Genomic DNA, 13,969 nt, shown 5'->3' on the forward strand with positions numbered 1-13,969 from the left:
CTTAAGTCTTAAGTTATTTAAGTTCACGTCTTAAAAAGTAGTTAATAAGTTAAAATAAAGTTTGTTAAAGTTAGGATTAGTTAGTTAGTTAGGTAGGAGGGTAATCTATTGTTTTGGGTACGTAAAATCGCGTGGCTTCTAATGTACGAAAAAGTTACCTCATTGTCAAAGCTTTAATAGAAGTATATTGTGATATATTTGTGTCAAATATTGTAGATGAATGAATAATAAACCTAAATCAATGGCTAAATATATCAATATGAGTCAGAAATTAGTTTTAAACAGCAGTGTTTGCGAGTAAGATTTCTTAAACAGCAGCCATTTGTAAAAATAGAGTGGCTTCCCCCTGAATCTCGCGCTATAAGTTTACAAACAAAACTTAGACAAAATGGCTGCTATAGTACAAGAGCATGGTTGCATCTGTTGGAAACATCGCTAGTCTTCATTTATTACTAAAAAAAATTTAATTCAATTGTTTAAAAACATGTACATAAATGAAATAAGGAAACATTTTTGTATTTTTCAAAACACAAATCCTCCTCAAGATGTGAAATAATTATTAAAATTTAAGGAGTCACCTGTTTTTCACATTACTAGTCGCGGGCGATTTTACGTACCCAAAACGATAGATTACCGGTGTAGGTAGGAGTGACTGAGACTTATGTGGACTCTTTTGGCTTAGGTAAAGCATCTTTAGATTGTTTGTCTTTAAATAATTAATTAATTTAAGATTTAAGGTAAGAAACACTTGTAGGCTGCGGATATATAAATATATATAAAGAAATTTACATTATGTGTTTTCGAACGAGTGGTGGAATTCTTCCTGCTGTCCGCCATTTTGTAAACAATAGGTGATGCTAAGATGTCGTTTCGGTTTTCGTTTGTCGTAAATTTAGCTACAACTTCTTTTCTTTATGTATACCTAAATTAAATTTACCTGAGTTTATATAAAGTATTTTTATTTTAAAAAATTTTGTGCATCTCGTTTACAAATTTTAGATAATGTAATATTTATTATAGCCTACCTTGTCAAACATTGTTAAAAAAAGAATAATGTCGTAATGGAAGGTTTAAACTACAGGTTTGCACTATGCATGAAAATATAAAATAACACTGGCAAGTTGACCTCCGTTAGTGTATTTCTCTACAACTTATTAAAAATGTAAATAGATCTAGATCTAGATCTATGTTCATTTGTTCGGCTAATTGAAAACACCGTTTAGTAATGTAATTCTATTCCCTTAAAAGTAGATCTAGGCCTAATTTTTTTTAGATTGTAGTTAACGGCATTAACCTCCTTGCATGCCAAAAAACTGTTGTTGTGAAGTGTAGTGGCCCACTGTTGTACTTAACTCTGTCCAGTACCTGTACTGAAGTTTACCCCCTATAATAGTGACTATAACTAGATCTAGTTTATTTTTAGTATAGGCCTATACTGAATACTGACCTATAATTATTTTAGCAGTTAAAACTTAACAACCCAACACACCTATTTTTGAAAGGGTAAAAATCTATCGTTTTGGGTACGTAAAATCGCCTGCGGCTAAATATTGTACAAAAACGTTACCTCATTGTCAAGGCTTTAATAGAAGTATATTGTGATATGTTTGTGTCAAATATTATAGATAAATCGATGGCTAAATATATCAATATAGACCAGAAATTAACTTTAAACAGCAGTGTCTGCGAGCAAGATTTGCTATATAATAAACAGCAGCCATTTGTAAAATAGAGTGGTTTCCACCTAAATCTCGCGCTATAAGCTTATTAAAATAAAACTTAAACAAGATGGATGCTATAGTAGTAAATGAGCCTGGTTGCATCTGTTGGAAACATCGCTAGTCTTCATTTATAATTTATTACGGAAAAGTTTTAATTCAAGTGTTTAAAAACAGGTACATAAATGAAACAAGGAAACATTTTGTATTTTAAAAAACATAAATCCTCCTCAAAATGTGAAATAATTATTAAAATTTAAGGAGTAACCTGTTTTTCACATTAAAAGTCGCGGGCGATTTTACATACCTAAAACGATAGATTACCTTTGAAAGAGTCTTCTAAATTTGATAAAACTCCATTTTAGCGTATTTTATTCTCCGCTTCTTGTTTACCTCCAGTTGAGCGTATTTTATTATAATAACCGAAACACACCAAAACATTATGATTAGGAAAACACGATTTATTTATTTGTATTGTATTTTTGTTTTCACATATGAATAAAAACAAAGAGACTCACTATGTTTTAGATTTTGATAATTTACTTTTGTCAAAACTTAAGAAAAATCCAAATTTGGAATATTGAATTTGAATGTGCTATGGTCGTGTGTCAGTTAGAATTTTCATGGCAAAGGGTGAAGTACGTAAACATAACTCACAATTGCAAGGCGGTTAAGTTTGTATTGTTACAAGTATCTCCCAGGCATGATACTATAAATACACATTTATGAACTTACAATGACCCCAAAACTGAGGCCAACACAATTTCAAACAGCTATTGCCCGAGCTATAACGTATGCTAATAATTAAAGTCAATGTGAATTCACGGTGAACCCGCGACCGTGTAAGGATTTTTCTCTCACACGATATTTAATTGGAACAGTTCTAATGCTTTTTTATGTTGTTTTTTTTTTTACCTTTTTTAATTAAAAATCACATTCATAAAAAAAAGTAGATTCTAGATCTAGTGTTTTCCTAAAGTTTTTGTGTGTTTCGGTTGTGTTATAATAAAATACGCTCAACTGGAGGTGAACGTGAAGCGGGAAATAAAATACGCTAAAATGGAATTTTACCCTAAATTTTACTACTAGATCTAATACTACTGACTTTAGGTGTAATTTCTAGATCTAGTAAAAGCCTGGAAACAAAATTATTTTGAAATACTAAACTAAATAGTAAATAGGTCTGATGGCTGGCAAACAAGGTTGTGTGATATGCTTGATTAATGAGTCACCTTTTTTTCACATTATTAGTCTCTGCGGATTTTACGTACTTAAAATGATAGATTACCAATAATTTTATTTCTTTTACCTATTGTAAAATTGTTTTTTTTTGCTAATGTTCTAATGTCATTAGACTTTGTATTACTAGGGTACAAATACCATCTAGGATATTATCACAATATATAAGCTGTTCACTAATGATTTATTCACTATTTTATTTTAGATTTCTTCACAGCAGTGAACATAAAAAAACTAAAGAACTAGGCCCTATTAATCACTTCATTGTTCAAAAAAGATTTCTTTTTCTACTGGAGGTCAGTTGGCTGTAAAAAAATGGCTTTGGCATTATCTGTTGTAAAGTAAGTATTGTAATTTACTGTCGAAATATTTTTACTGGGTTTTTTTTTAATGAAGTGACTACCCGGAAGAAGATTTTTCTCCCCAACGTCTCAACTTAGTCGGCAAAAGATAGCTCTGCGCATGCGCAGTGACCTATGGCTAGGGTTAGGGCTAGAATTAGGGTTAGGAATAGGGTTAGGGCTTGGGTTAGGGATAGGGTTAGGTTGGTGTTAGGGTTCTGCGTTTGTAAACACACGTATTCGCAGTACCATCGAAAACATCGTCGCGATGGCAAGTCGTAGTTTCTCTCCATTGCGCATGCATATCTTATTCCGGCTAATATCTGCCTTTTTTTAATTACCCTCCTTGCAATTATGTAATTGAACTGCCTTAGCAATATACGGAATTAATAAATTTATTATCAAATCATTGCTCTTAATGAAGTTTATTATCATTAATTACTCAGATATCACCTGTTTACATTCTCATGCAATTTGTTGTGAAATTAAATACGTAAATTTTTAAAATTCAGAGAAGAAGAAACCTACTCTTATATCCAGCATATAAATAACTTAATGTTATATCATTTGAAAATACTTAATTGTTTTCTTTATGTTTTATTTCTATTAGAAATGTGACTAAAGTATCCATAGCAGGGGGTTTTCTGTACTGGTCAGTTCAACAAGGCATTTGGGGCACAGCAGATCAAGGAGCTGAGGCTGGTCGAAGGATAGCCAAAGTTATTGCCCCTGCAACAGCAGAGTATATAGAAAAGGTTATAATCTTTCATTTTAAATCTATAAACACATTAAGAAAACAAGTTTTTGATGCAGCCCTGCCTACTTATACAATTTTGCATGTTATTTTAAGGTTTTGTACCCCAGGTTACAATATAAAGATTATGTTTAAATGGTTACGCTTCTGCCTACTGTAAAAATTGAAATCCTCACTTGCTTAAGATTTGTTTGTTTGGGGTCGTCACACTCGTAGCGGGGGTCTGTAATTTTGTGACTGTGTTTGGTGAGGGTGAGGGGCGGTTCAGATGGTGTGACGTCACTTATTTGCATTATAAAAAAAAGCAATGTTAGAAAACGAGTTTTAGCCATTATTTCGCGTTTTAGAAAACGGTTTTAATAAATTGTAATAGGAATTTATCAATATACTCCATGTTGACAAAGTTCTGACAAGATTTTGGAAAAATTACGATGTTTTAAGAAAAATAAACAACAATTTTGAGGGGGGGGGGGGGGGTTGTAGGCTGAGGTGTGATGTCATTTTAAGGGGGGTCTGGCTTTTTGTGACGACGTGTGACAAAGGGGGGGGGGGGGGGTAAAAATCGTCAAAAAAGCGTGACGCCATTTATGGATGACCCCCTTTGTTTTTTTGTCAATCTTTTGCTCCCGGTCTAAAGTTTTAAATACAGTTAGTTAAATTTACAATTGTATTATTTAGTATTTCTTGTTAATATGCGTCTTCTGTAACATTAAATCTCTTTTTCCCCCAACCTTTGTCTCAAAGTCAAGTATAGGTCGTATGTGGACAGTGTTGTTATTAAAACAAAATCTCCTTTTTTTTAACCAATGTTTCTAATCATAAAAATTATAAAGAATGCAAGAGTAGTTTGAAAAATTATGTGTTCTGAAATTTTTTTGCAGTTTACTTGGTTGTATACTTTGTGGTAATGTAAAATTGGATCTTATACAAAAAAAAGAGGATATGAAAAGTATTATGTTTCACAAAGCTATGGGCAGTAGCCACTTATATAACAGAAAATCTATCTTTTGTTACTTAATTTTTTTTTTATGGGGTAGTAGCCTTGTTGATATTTAAAAAGCTCAGTCCTACATCCAAAGATGTTTATGTTTGTCATTTAACCAAAAAAGTGAATCAAAACAGCTCAAGTAATACTGGTTGTTTCACAGTTAATGGTAGTAGTGTAATATAATATGATTATGAAGTTTCACATACATTTTTTTAATATATAGTTCTACCCACAGTTCTATATATAATAGTTTTATTTCTTGTTTAGTGTGAATTCTGCATGAATTCATTAGATTGCTAAAGATTTTAAAGGATACATTTTGTCAGTTGTCAATGTAGCTAAAACACATTTCTTATATAATATTAATGGATCTTAGGATTTTAAAATGTGCATTCCTGAATTGAGCATAATTTTTTTTTATTTCTCAAAACAAATAAAATAGTGCCATTTTGTAAAAGAGAGGCCTATAGCTCTTTCAATTGTATATTGTTTAATAAATTTTATTAAAATACTAATCATTATTGTATATATAAATATAACTGATTGTCTTTTTGATTATTAGATTCCACCTGTACCTGATTTTGGGAATTCATTTACAAAGAACTGGAACTCTGGTAAGTTTACAGAATTACTAAACATCAAAACTGTTCTTATAAAAAACAAATTGTGAGTTTAACTAGAGTTTAACACTGCCGCCTACAAATTAGCAAGCTCCCCATACAGTTTGTTTTTTTGAATGGAGTGTTTTATACAAGAGTTAAGACTGCATCTGTTGGTACAAAGTACAGTCTTGTAAACCATGTTTGGTATTTTCTGGGGCCACAAAGGGCATGTCTCACACAAATGGTTTCATCTATACAAATATTTCTTTTAACAAGGGGAGTAGCAGTAGAGTGCTGGACTGCTAGCCTTAAAGTCTTGAGTTTGGGTCTTGTTCCATACTAAAGACTGCAGAATGTCCTCGAGTCCATCCAGCTCTGATGGGTACATGAGTCATGTAAGGGAAATTAAAAAGCAGTAGAGCTTCATGCTGACCACACCATCTTTTCATATGCAGAGGTCAAGAAACTTGAATTCTACTTCTTCTGCCCTATAGGTCTTTAGATCTGAAATGAGAACCTTTTTTCACATGTATTATTGTTATTCACAGGAATGTCAGCAATCTTTTCTACCATGGCCAATATCCCAGATAATGTACAGGAATTAACCACCACGCTAACCAGCTACATCGAGAATGCTACAGCTACCAATCCTACAAGTGAAAAGAAATCTGAGAAAGAGGAATAAACCTGTTCTGTTGTATTTATTTTACTAAACATCTGTACACCATCATTGGGAGAATTTGAACATTCTGTCTTTCATTTGCATACTCCTAGAAACCATTCTCATCATAGTGATTCACATTGGCATGTTTTAGAATTATTAAAAATTGAGTTTTTATAAAATATGAATGTTATAAGTAACACTAAATACTAATGTTGACATTTCTGGTAAAATTTGTAACAGTGTATTAAGACATTGTCAATTCACTTACACTTATAAGGATATTTATTTTTTTCTCTTAAAAGAAAAATCTTCCATACCTTCGTAAGTACCCCAAGTGTAAATACTTTTTCAGCATCAAAGCATCAGATTTATATTTAACTTTGCATTTTAGATTTTTCACATCAAATGTTGGGTTTTAAAACTTGATGTTCATTTCTTAGAACATAGTAGTACCAAAGCTGGATCATAGTTGTGTTTAGGCAGTCACTCAACTGGTTGTAAGGTCATGACAGAAACTTACTAGCCTTTCATATGTTGAGTATATCTAATGTAGTTTTTATTCAAATGAATTTTTTTTAAATATGTGATAATGCAGGTGTATTATAAATAAAGTATTACTTGAAGAATAACTGAGTCTGATTCTTAATAGAGAAATAATAGTTGTGTTGCTACTAATTTATGTTGAAAATAAAAAAATATTTTCATAAAACTTGATGTTTTCTAAAATTTATAATTAGAATTTAAAAATTGTTTTTGCTTTCGGCATGTAATTTCACTTTAAAAAATAGCAGTTAAATAGATCATCATAGCATGTTGATTGTGAACTGTTTTCAAATACTTAACATGTTAGAATATTCCAATGCAGATGAGGCTCAATAGCTGGGGACAGCAAGTCAACTAGGAGAAAAAACTCCAAAATCAATGCACTGCTTCCTTGTATATTGTTCTTGGATGGACAAATCCAGAAAAAAATGTCATGTGTTGAAGGAATTCCTTCCAACAGTTATGAGTGAAGGAGAATTTAGAAGGTTGTGCAGGCTAATTGTGAAGTTGCAAAGAGAAATTGTTTCCTAATCATTAAGAAATGTCGTATCAACACATTTCATCACATTTGAAATAGTCGCTCTATAAAATGTTACACATAAATATGATAACCTTTTTTTTTTTAAAAAAAAAAAATCTATGGTTTATAATGAGGTTTGGTAAAAATTAAACATTTTGAAATCTTATATATTGGTAAAATAGATGATGTAGCCATTAACCACCAATAGCACTCCAGTGAATAATAGGTAAGGGGTCGTCCATAAATGACGTCAGACTCGTTGGGGGGAGGGGGGTCGGTAATTTTGAGACGGAGGGGGGGGGGGGGGTCAGATGGTGCGATGTCACACTTTTACATTATAAAAAAGAAATGTTAGAAAACGAATTTTAGACGTTATTTCACGTTTTAGAAAACTGTTTTAATAAATTGTAATAGGAATTGATTAAAATACTCTATTTTGACAGATTTCAGACCAGATTTTGGAAAAATATCGATGTTTAAAAAAAATTCAACTGCAATTTCGAGGGGGGGGGGTTGTAGGCTGAGGTGTGACGTCATTTTAGGGGGGGGAGGGGCTCTGGCTTTTTGTGACGACGTGTGACGGAGGGGAGGTAAAAATCGTCAAAAAAGTGTGACGTCATTTATGAATGACCCCTAAGGGTTGGTTGAAATTGCTTAACAAGTCGTTTTGCAGTAATAAAAATGAATTTACAAAGCATACGGCTATCTCAGATGTTCCACATAATTGTAAGCAAGTTAAGTGTTTGCCCTTCAGAGCTATAGGTTCATCAAACTCGCAATTGCTGTATTTACAATCATATTGGTTCAACTAGACCCTCGGCCAAATCCAAAAAAAAAACTTTTGACACATGCTGCACATACCAGATTTGCTATTGATTACTCTGAGAGTTCAGGCCTAGGATCTACCAGTAATCGTTTAATAATTTTTGTTTTTTTTAACTTCGCTGTTATAATTTTAAAGTTTTAATTTTGTATTCTATATAATAACAATAAATAATAATAATGTCATCATAATAAAAATAAATATTATGGTTTATAAGGTCCAGGGAGTGTGCAGGTAAATTCTTTGTTATTTAAGCAGCGGGGGGTTAATAAATCTGGCAACTTGTCGTCCAAAGTTGACGTACTGGTAATTTTGAGACAGAGATTCTATTCTAGCGAGTTTCTAAATCTTAAAATCTGAATTCTTGATCCGAATTTCTAAACCTAGTGCCTACATTTAAGATTCTAGTAAGTTTGCTTTCCTATCTATAGATTAGTTAGCAGAATAACTTGATCCAGATCTAATCTAGATCTATGTAAAATAATAAATTGTGTACTGTAAGTATTCTGGGAACGTTTACCGGCGCCATACCGGTTACCGAGTTCGGTAATCGCCCGCGACAAGTTATGTGAAAAACAGGTGACTCCTTAAATTTTAATAATTATTTCACATTTTGAGAAGGATTTATGTTTTGAAAAATACAAAAACATTTCCTTGTTTCATTTATTATGTACCTGTTTTTAAACAACTGAATTAAAACTTTTCAGTAATAAATTATAAAGAAGACAAAGACTAGTGATGTTTTCAACAGATACAATCATGCTCATTTACTACTATAAGTATAGCAGCCATCTTGTTTATTATTTTTTTATTGTAAACTTATAGCGCAAGATTCAGGGGAAGCCACTCTAACTTACAGATGGCCGCTTTTTATATACTATATAGCAAATCCTGCTCGCAAACACTGCTGTTTAAAGTTAATTTCTTGCCTATATTCAATATTCATTTAGCAGTTGATTTAGGTTTATTATTCATTTATCTATAAGTATAATATTTGACACAAATATATCTCAATTCAATATAGATTCCTACTTCTATTAAAGCCTTGACAATGAGGTAACTGTTTCGTACATTACTAGCCGCTGGCGATTTTACGTACTTAAAACGATAGATTACCCCGAGTTCAGTTTACCGTTTAATTAATAATTTTAAAATGTTAATGTGTTTTTTGTTTTAAAACATTAAAATCCCAAAAATTAAAAACCACTAACCAGTAATTTCTAGACTTTTCTAGAATCTAATCTAGACTCACTAGATCTAGATCTACTATTAGATCTACTAGATTCTACTTCTAGTGCTAGTCTTAGTCTAGCCTCCTTCCAATACTTCCATTAGTTAGTTTAACTGTTAGCTGCAGTCTACATTATTATTAAAGTTAGTTAGATCTATGATTCTATGTACTAGATCTATATCAGATTAGACAGATATCTAGCTAGGATCTAGATTTAACTTATACTACTGAATCTAGATCTAGATATTTAGACAGCTGTAAATAAATGCTAAATACTAAATAAGTGGAATAGTATGTAGCATTTGAGGCAAAGGGAAGACAACGCATACGATCTAGATCTAGAACTTTTTGACTGTGTTTTTAAATTTTGTTTCCGCCACCATCTCTTATTAAATTCAAAATTAATATGATATACTTTCACACTAGAAATACAGATCAACCACATTTTCAAAATCTACTAAGGTTCACCTTTACTCCTATAGTGACCTATATTATTTGCCTGGTCACAAGACTATACAAAAATACATTTTTAATTAGTTTTTAGGATTTAGATCTACATCAGACATTTTGTTTATTCCATTGTAATTAGTCATAGATCTAGTAAAAATCTATTTTTGAAAAAAAAAAGTATACCAAAAAACTTAAACAAGCCTGCTCAATTTGTAGTGAAAGTTTACATAAAAGAACCTCCCCTGTTTCCTAATTTATTATCATTCAAATTTTAAAAAGAATTTGCTTGTGTAAGATTTCATGAGCGACTAACACTTTGTCTAGAGATGGTTTTTTTCATATCAGTACATTTTATTAAAAGCTTATTATTAAAAAGGTTTTTATACTTGTATTAAAAATTGACTGGTCTTTATATTGGTAATACAGGTGACTTTTATAAACGTGAAGGTTTTAAAGTAGTTAAGTTTAATTTAAGCTAAGGATTGGAATTATGATAATGAAATCTAGATTAAGTGACTAACAAATGATGCCATATTAGATATATGTCCTATGCACCGAGAAAGCTAAATATTTTTAAAATGTCAAATGATTTTTTACTCAAAATTTCAAATTAAGGGTTACTTATAAAAGACATTAGTATTTGTTGTTGTTTTTTTTTTTTTGTTACTTACTTGCATTTACAAAAATTATGACAACTCTTTTCTTAATATATTACACCATTCAATGTGTTACAGAAAAATTACATATGTGTTTCTTAAGAATTGCTAACTATATTGCTCTTTTATAAAACAAATTATTGCACTTTAAATTTACTATTGATTTTTTTACTGGGATTACTAAATAATTATAATACAGCACTTATGACTTCCAAAAAAAACAACAGGTAATCAGCAAGATGGTTTTTAGCCAAGTGACCAAAACTCTTGTTCGACGTTTCACAACCAACTCAGTTAAGCTGAGTCAAGAATGGCAGCAAGGCGGAGTGCCAGGATCAGTGAGTTGATGATTTATTCATTAATCATCAGGTTATATACCCTACTTATGGGTGATATTGCTCATTCTCTCATCTATGCTAGTTGTTGTGTGTGGCCGAGTTCATCATGTCTCTAACTTTTAAGTGGGGGTTAGAATTTATTGCAGTAAACAGTATAGATCTGTACAGATTAAAGCTATGTCAGGTAAAGTCTAGGTCATTACTCAACTCAGTCTTTAAGTTACAAACTCTAGTCCTTAGCCCATCCAGCTCTGATGGGTACCTGGCTCATGTAAGGGAAAGTAAAGGGAACTAACTATACTACCTCCTCAGATGCCAATATTATAGAAACATCTTCCCTATTGATCAAAAGATTAACTTTCTACCCCTAATTATCTTTAGAAATAAGTGAGCTTTTGGACTGTCTATAAGCACAATCAAGGTCTTGAAAGTAATATTGTAATGTTATAAAATGTAAAAAAAAAAATATTATTTTTTTTTTTTTTTTTTTTTTTTTTTTGAGTTGAAAGATGTAACTTTGATTTCTAAAGCTTTTATTATAAAAAAAATATTAAACTAGTGGATACAAGAAAAAAATTTTTTTTATTCTATTCTTCAACAGAACCTTCCATTCAACATCCACAACAAGAAATTGTTGACAGTGAATTTCATCCTGTTCTTTGGTAGTGGCCTGTCCGTACCCTTTGTATTGACAAGACGCTTCCTGTTGCTCCAGTATGCTGACAGAGTTCCAGTCAGTGCTCCAGCTAAGCCTAAGCTGATTAAGCCAGTTTTTGAAGAACCTGATCTTGACAAGAATACCCTCTTTCAGTCTCATTACCAGGAACTGAGTTTCTAAATTGGTTTCAGTAGCTACAGTGGACTAGTAAAAGAATTATTATTTGACAGGAGTTTATTTTTATGATTTCATGAATTAAAATTTTTTACCAGACGACTAAGACTACATTTTTGCTTGCAGTTTTGTTAAATATTATAATCTCCTAAGAATGAGGTAGTCCTATTAGGGCAGCCTGAACTATCTAGACATTGGATGTTAAAGTATATGAAGTAGCAAAGTGCCACACAATGTAAGGTGGTAAGAAACGATTGCTTAAAGTTATCATGTGCTTCTTTAGGCAATGACTAGCCCTAGTCTTGATTTCAGCTTACTGGGTACAACATAGTCAGTCATACTTCTCTGAGTCTAATCAGCTAAAGTGGGTACTTGACTTGAGGAGAGGTGAAGGTTGTTAGGCATGGTGCTGACCACACTATTCTTTCATAATATGCCTGTCAGAGAAACTTTAATTCTGCCTCATGGGCTTTCCACTCCAAAAGAAGGGTTGTTGAAGTTTAAATGTTTTTTGAGTCTTAGTGGGAAATGGTGTTTCTTTTCTATTTTTTGTACTCCTGATATGATAGTGATGAGATTGAAATGGTTACACGCCTCAGCTCTAAGGTTCTTTTTGGCAAGTTGGTCTTAAAAGTTAAATTGAAGTTAAAAGAGAGTTACTCTTTTTTTTTGTGCGTTCATACTGGCTCGTTTATTTACCAGGGATGGTGTTTGCTGAATCAAAGGAAAACAGATGTAATTATTTTTAAGGAAATCCTTCTTTTACACTGACAGGAAAATCCAGTTTTTATTTCCTTGACGTTTACCAATTTAATGTCAATAACTTACTAGAATCTAGTAATATGGTAAGGCATCCTGTTTCAGATGGGGGGGGGGGGTTCCATTCCATTTATTTTTTTAGTGTTCATGTATATAAATATAACATCTCTTAAAGTTAAAGGGGGATGGGATAGGAATATTAATCAAGCAGGTGGAAGAAAATGTGTCGATTGGTACTAATGGTACTGGTAGGCTTACTCTTTACAGGGTTCGTACGCAGTCTGGAAAAAAGTCTTGAATTTAGAAAAGTGAATTGAAGACTTTAAAAAGTCTGGAAAATCGCTAGTTTTTGGGCAGGATTTTTTAAAAGTCTGGAATCTAGTTTTAGAAACAAAACTTCGTAGTCCATATTTTCCAACTTAAAAAATTGCTATTTTTAAGTGAATTCACTCCAATTTTTTTCCGCTCTATCGCGCGGGTTTACGCTATGTTTGTTGTGACGTTTTTTCGCTGGTTCGCAGGGGGAAAAAAACGGATGCTCAATTACTACGTCATTGGGAGAAGAGGGGAAGGGAGGGAAGAGATATTTTGTGGCACGACTGACCGTGTGAATGTGTTACAAGTACTTACAATTGTCATTTAATGAAAGAAAGATCGCCGTCATGATTGTTAGGCTCTCGATTTTACCCGCTATTTTTTCATCGTTTGAGTTTGCATGCAGGCAGTCATAACAAAAAATTATGGGGGAGATGTGTGAGTGGTAGTTTAGATATAATTTATCAGTCTGTAAGGCGTCATCCATTTATGACTTACAACAATTTTTCGAATTTTAGACCCCCCCCCCCTTTCTCCACTTCCCCCCCCCCCCCCCCCCGCCCTCTGTCCACACGCGTTCACTTACTTTGGATTAATATTAACATTTATAAGATTAATAAGTCGCAAGGCCTCCTTGGGTTCATACCTGTATTTCTGTTTGCTTCAGCGGTCGCTTACCAAAGAGGTACTATTTTTATTTAGGAGTCGTCCATAAATGACGTCACACTCCGGAAAGTCGGGAGGAGGGTTTTATAAAGTGTGACGACACGCTCTTGCAATATTTGTTAGGGCAGATATAAATACCGTGTTTTATTTACACGCTGTGATGGTTTTTAAAACACCAGCACAGTCCTCTTAATTTTACTTTCTACTCGCAAGATACAAGTTTTATGTTTGTTTTAGAATGTAATCACAAAATCTTCCGACCCCTTTCCCCCCTCCATGTGTACGTCATAAATGGATGACCCTTTAATTTTAATCCACCTTCCATTAAACTGTTTTTGAAATCTTTGCAAATGCTGACGATTAAAGTTAGACTACCCCGCCCCTCCTTGTAACATCGGTCACTTGTGTGAACTCACCGTGACCCCAAGTTGGTACCGCTTGGTAAGTAGGGTAGGGGAGGGGGTATAAGTCACAGCACAGTTCATGTTATGACGTATTAAACAGGCATACTGAAGTCTAGACTACTATGA

The 13,969-nt window shown here is 32.7% G+C and overlaps 2 protein-coding genes across 4 annotated transcripts; both read left to right on the forward strand.

The window, feature by feature from the left end:
* Positions 1 to 1,071: 1,071 nt before the first annotated feature.
* On the forward strand, positions 1,072 to 6,981 carry LOC131950181 (uncharacterized). Of its 3 annotated transcripts, none has more exons than XM_059312234.1 (5): positions 1,072 to 1,130; positions 3,163 to 3,298; positions 3,909 to 4,053; positions 5,603 to 5,654; positions 6,191 to 6,981. In XM_059312234.1, the coding sequence occupies exons 2-5, from the start codon at positions 3,273 to 3,275 to the stop codon at positions 6,325 to 6,327; spliced, it is 360 nt and encodes a 119-aa protein (XP_059168217.1). In that variant the 5' UTR covers positions 1,072 to 1,130; positions 3,163 to 3,272; the 3' UTR covers positions 6,328 to 6,981. The 3 variants fall into 3 exon arrangements, with proteins under 3 accessions (XP_059168217.1, XP_059168216.1, XP_059168218.1); XM_059312233.1 differs by having other exon boundaries at positions 1,074 to 1,162; XM_059312235.1 differs by having other exon boundaries at positions 1,102 to 1,116.
* Positions 6,982 to 8,732: 1,751 nt separating this feature from the next.
* On the forward strand, positions 8,733 to 11,798 carry LOC131950183 (cytochrome c oxidase subunit 7C, mitochondrial). The gene is made up of 3 exons (XM_059312238.1): positions 8,733 to 8,771; positions 10,757 to 10,867; positions 11,469 to 11,798. Exons 2-3 carry the CDS (start codon positions 10,769 to 10,771, stop codon positions 11,703 to 11,705), a joined length of 336 nt encoding a protein of 111 aa, XP_059168221.1. The 5' UTR covers positions 8,733 to 8,771; positions 10,757 to 10,768; the 3' UTR covers positions 11,706 to 11,798.
* The last annotated feature ends 2,171 nt before the right edge of the window (positions 11,799 to 13,969 follow it).

This window comes from Physella acuta, unplaced genomic scaffold, assembly GCF_028476545.2.
Source record: "Physella acuta isolate Inbredline_101_S28 unplaced genomic scaffold, ASM2847654v3 ptg000743l, whole genome shotgun sequence".
In the NCBI taxonomy this organism is placed as follows: Eukaryota; Metazoa; Mollusca; class Gastropoda; family Physidae; genus Physella; species Physella acuta.

What these genes read in the sequence shown, in the direction of transcription:
- LOC131950181 (XM_059312234.1), top strand. Translation starts at nt 3,273, where the DNA reads ATGGCTTTGGCATTATCTGTTGTAAA. An exon ending in CAGCAGAGTATATAGAAAAG is followed by an intron (nt 4,054 to 5,602) that starts GTTATAATCTTT and finishes TTTGATTATTAG; the next exon opens with ATTCCACCTGTACCTGATTT. An exon ending in TACAAAGAACTGGAACTCTG is followed by an intron (nt 5,655 to 6,190) that starts GTAAGTTTACAG and finishes TGTTATTCACAG; the next exon opens with GAATGTCAGCAATCTTTTCT.
- LOC131950183 (XM_059312238.1), top strand. Translation starts at nt 10,769, where the DNA reads ATGGTTTTTAGCCAAGTGACCAAAACTCTTGTTCGACGTTTCACAACC. An exon ending in AAGGCGGAGTGCCAGGATCA is followed by an intron (nt 10,868 to 11,468) that starts GTGAGTTGATGA and finishes ATTCTTCAACAG; the next exon opens with AACCTTCCATTCAACATCCA.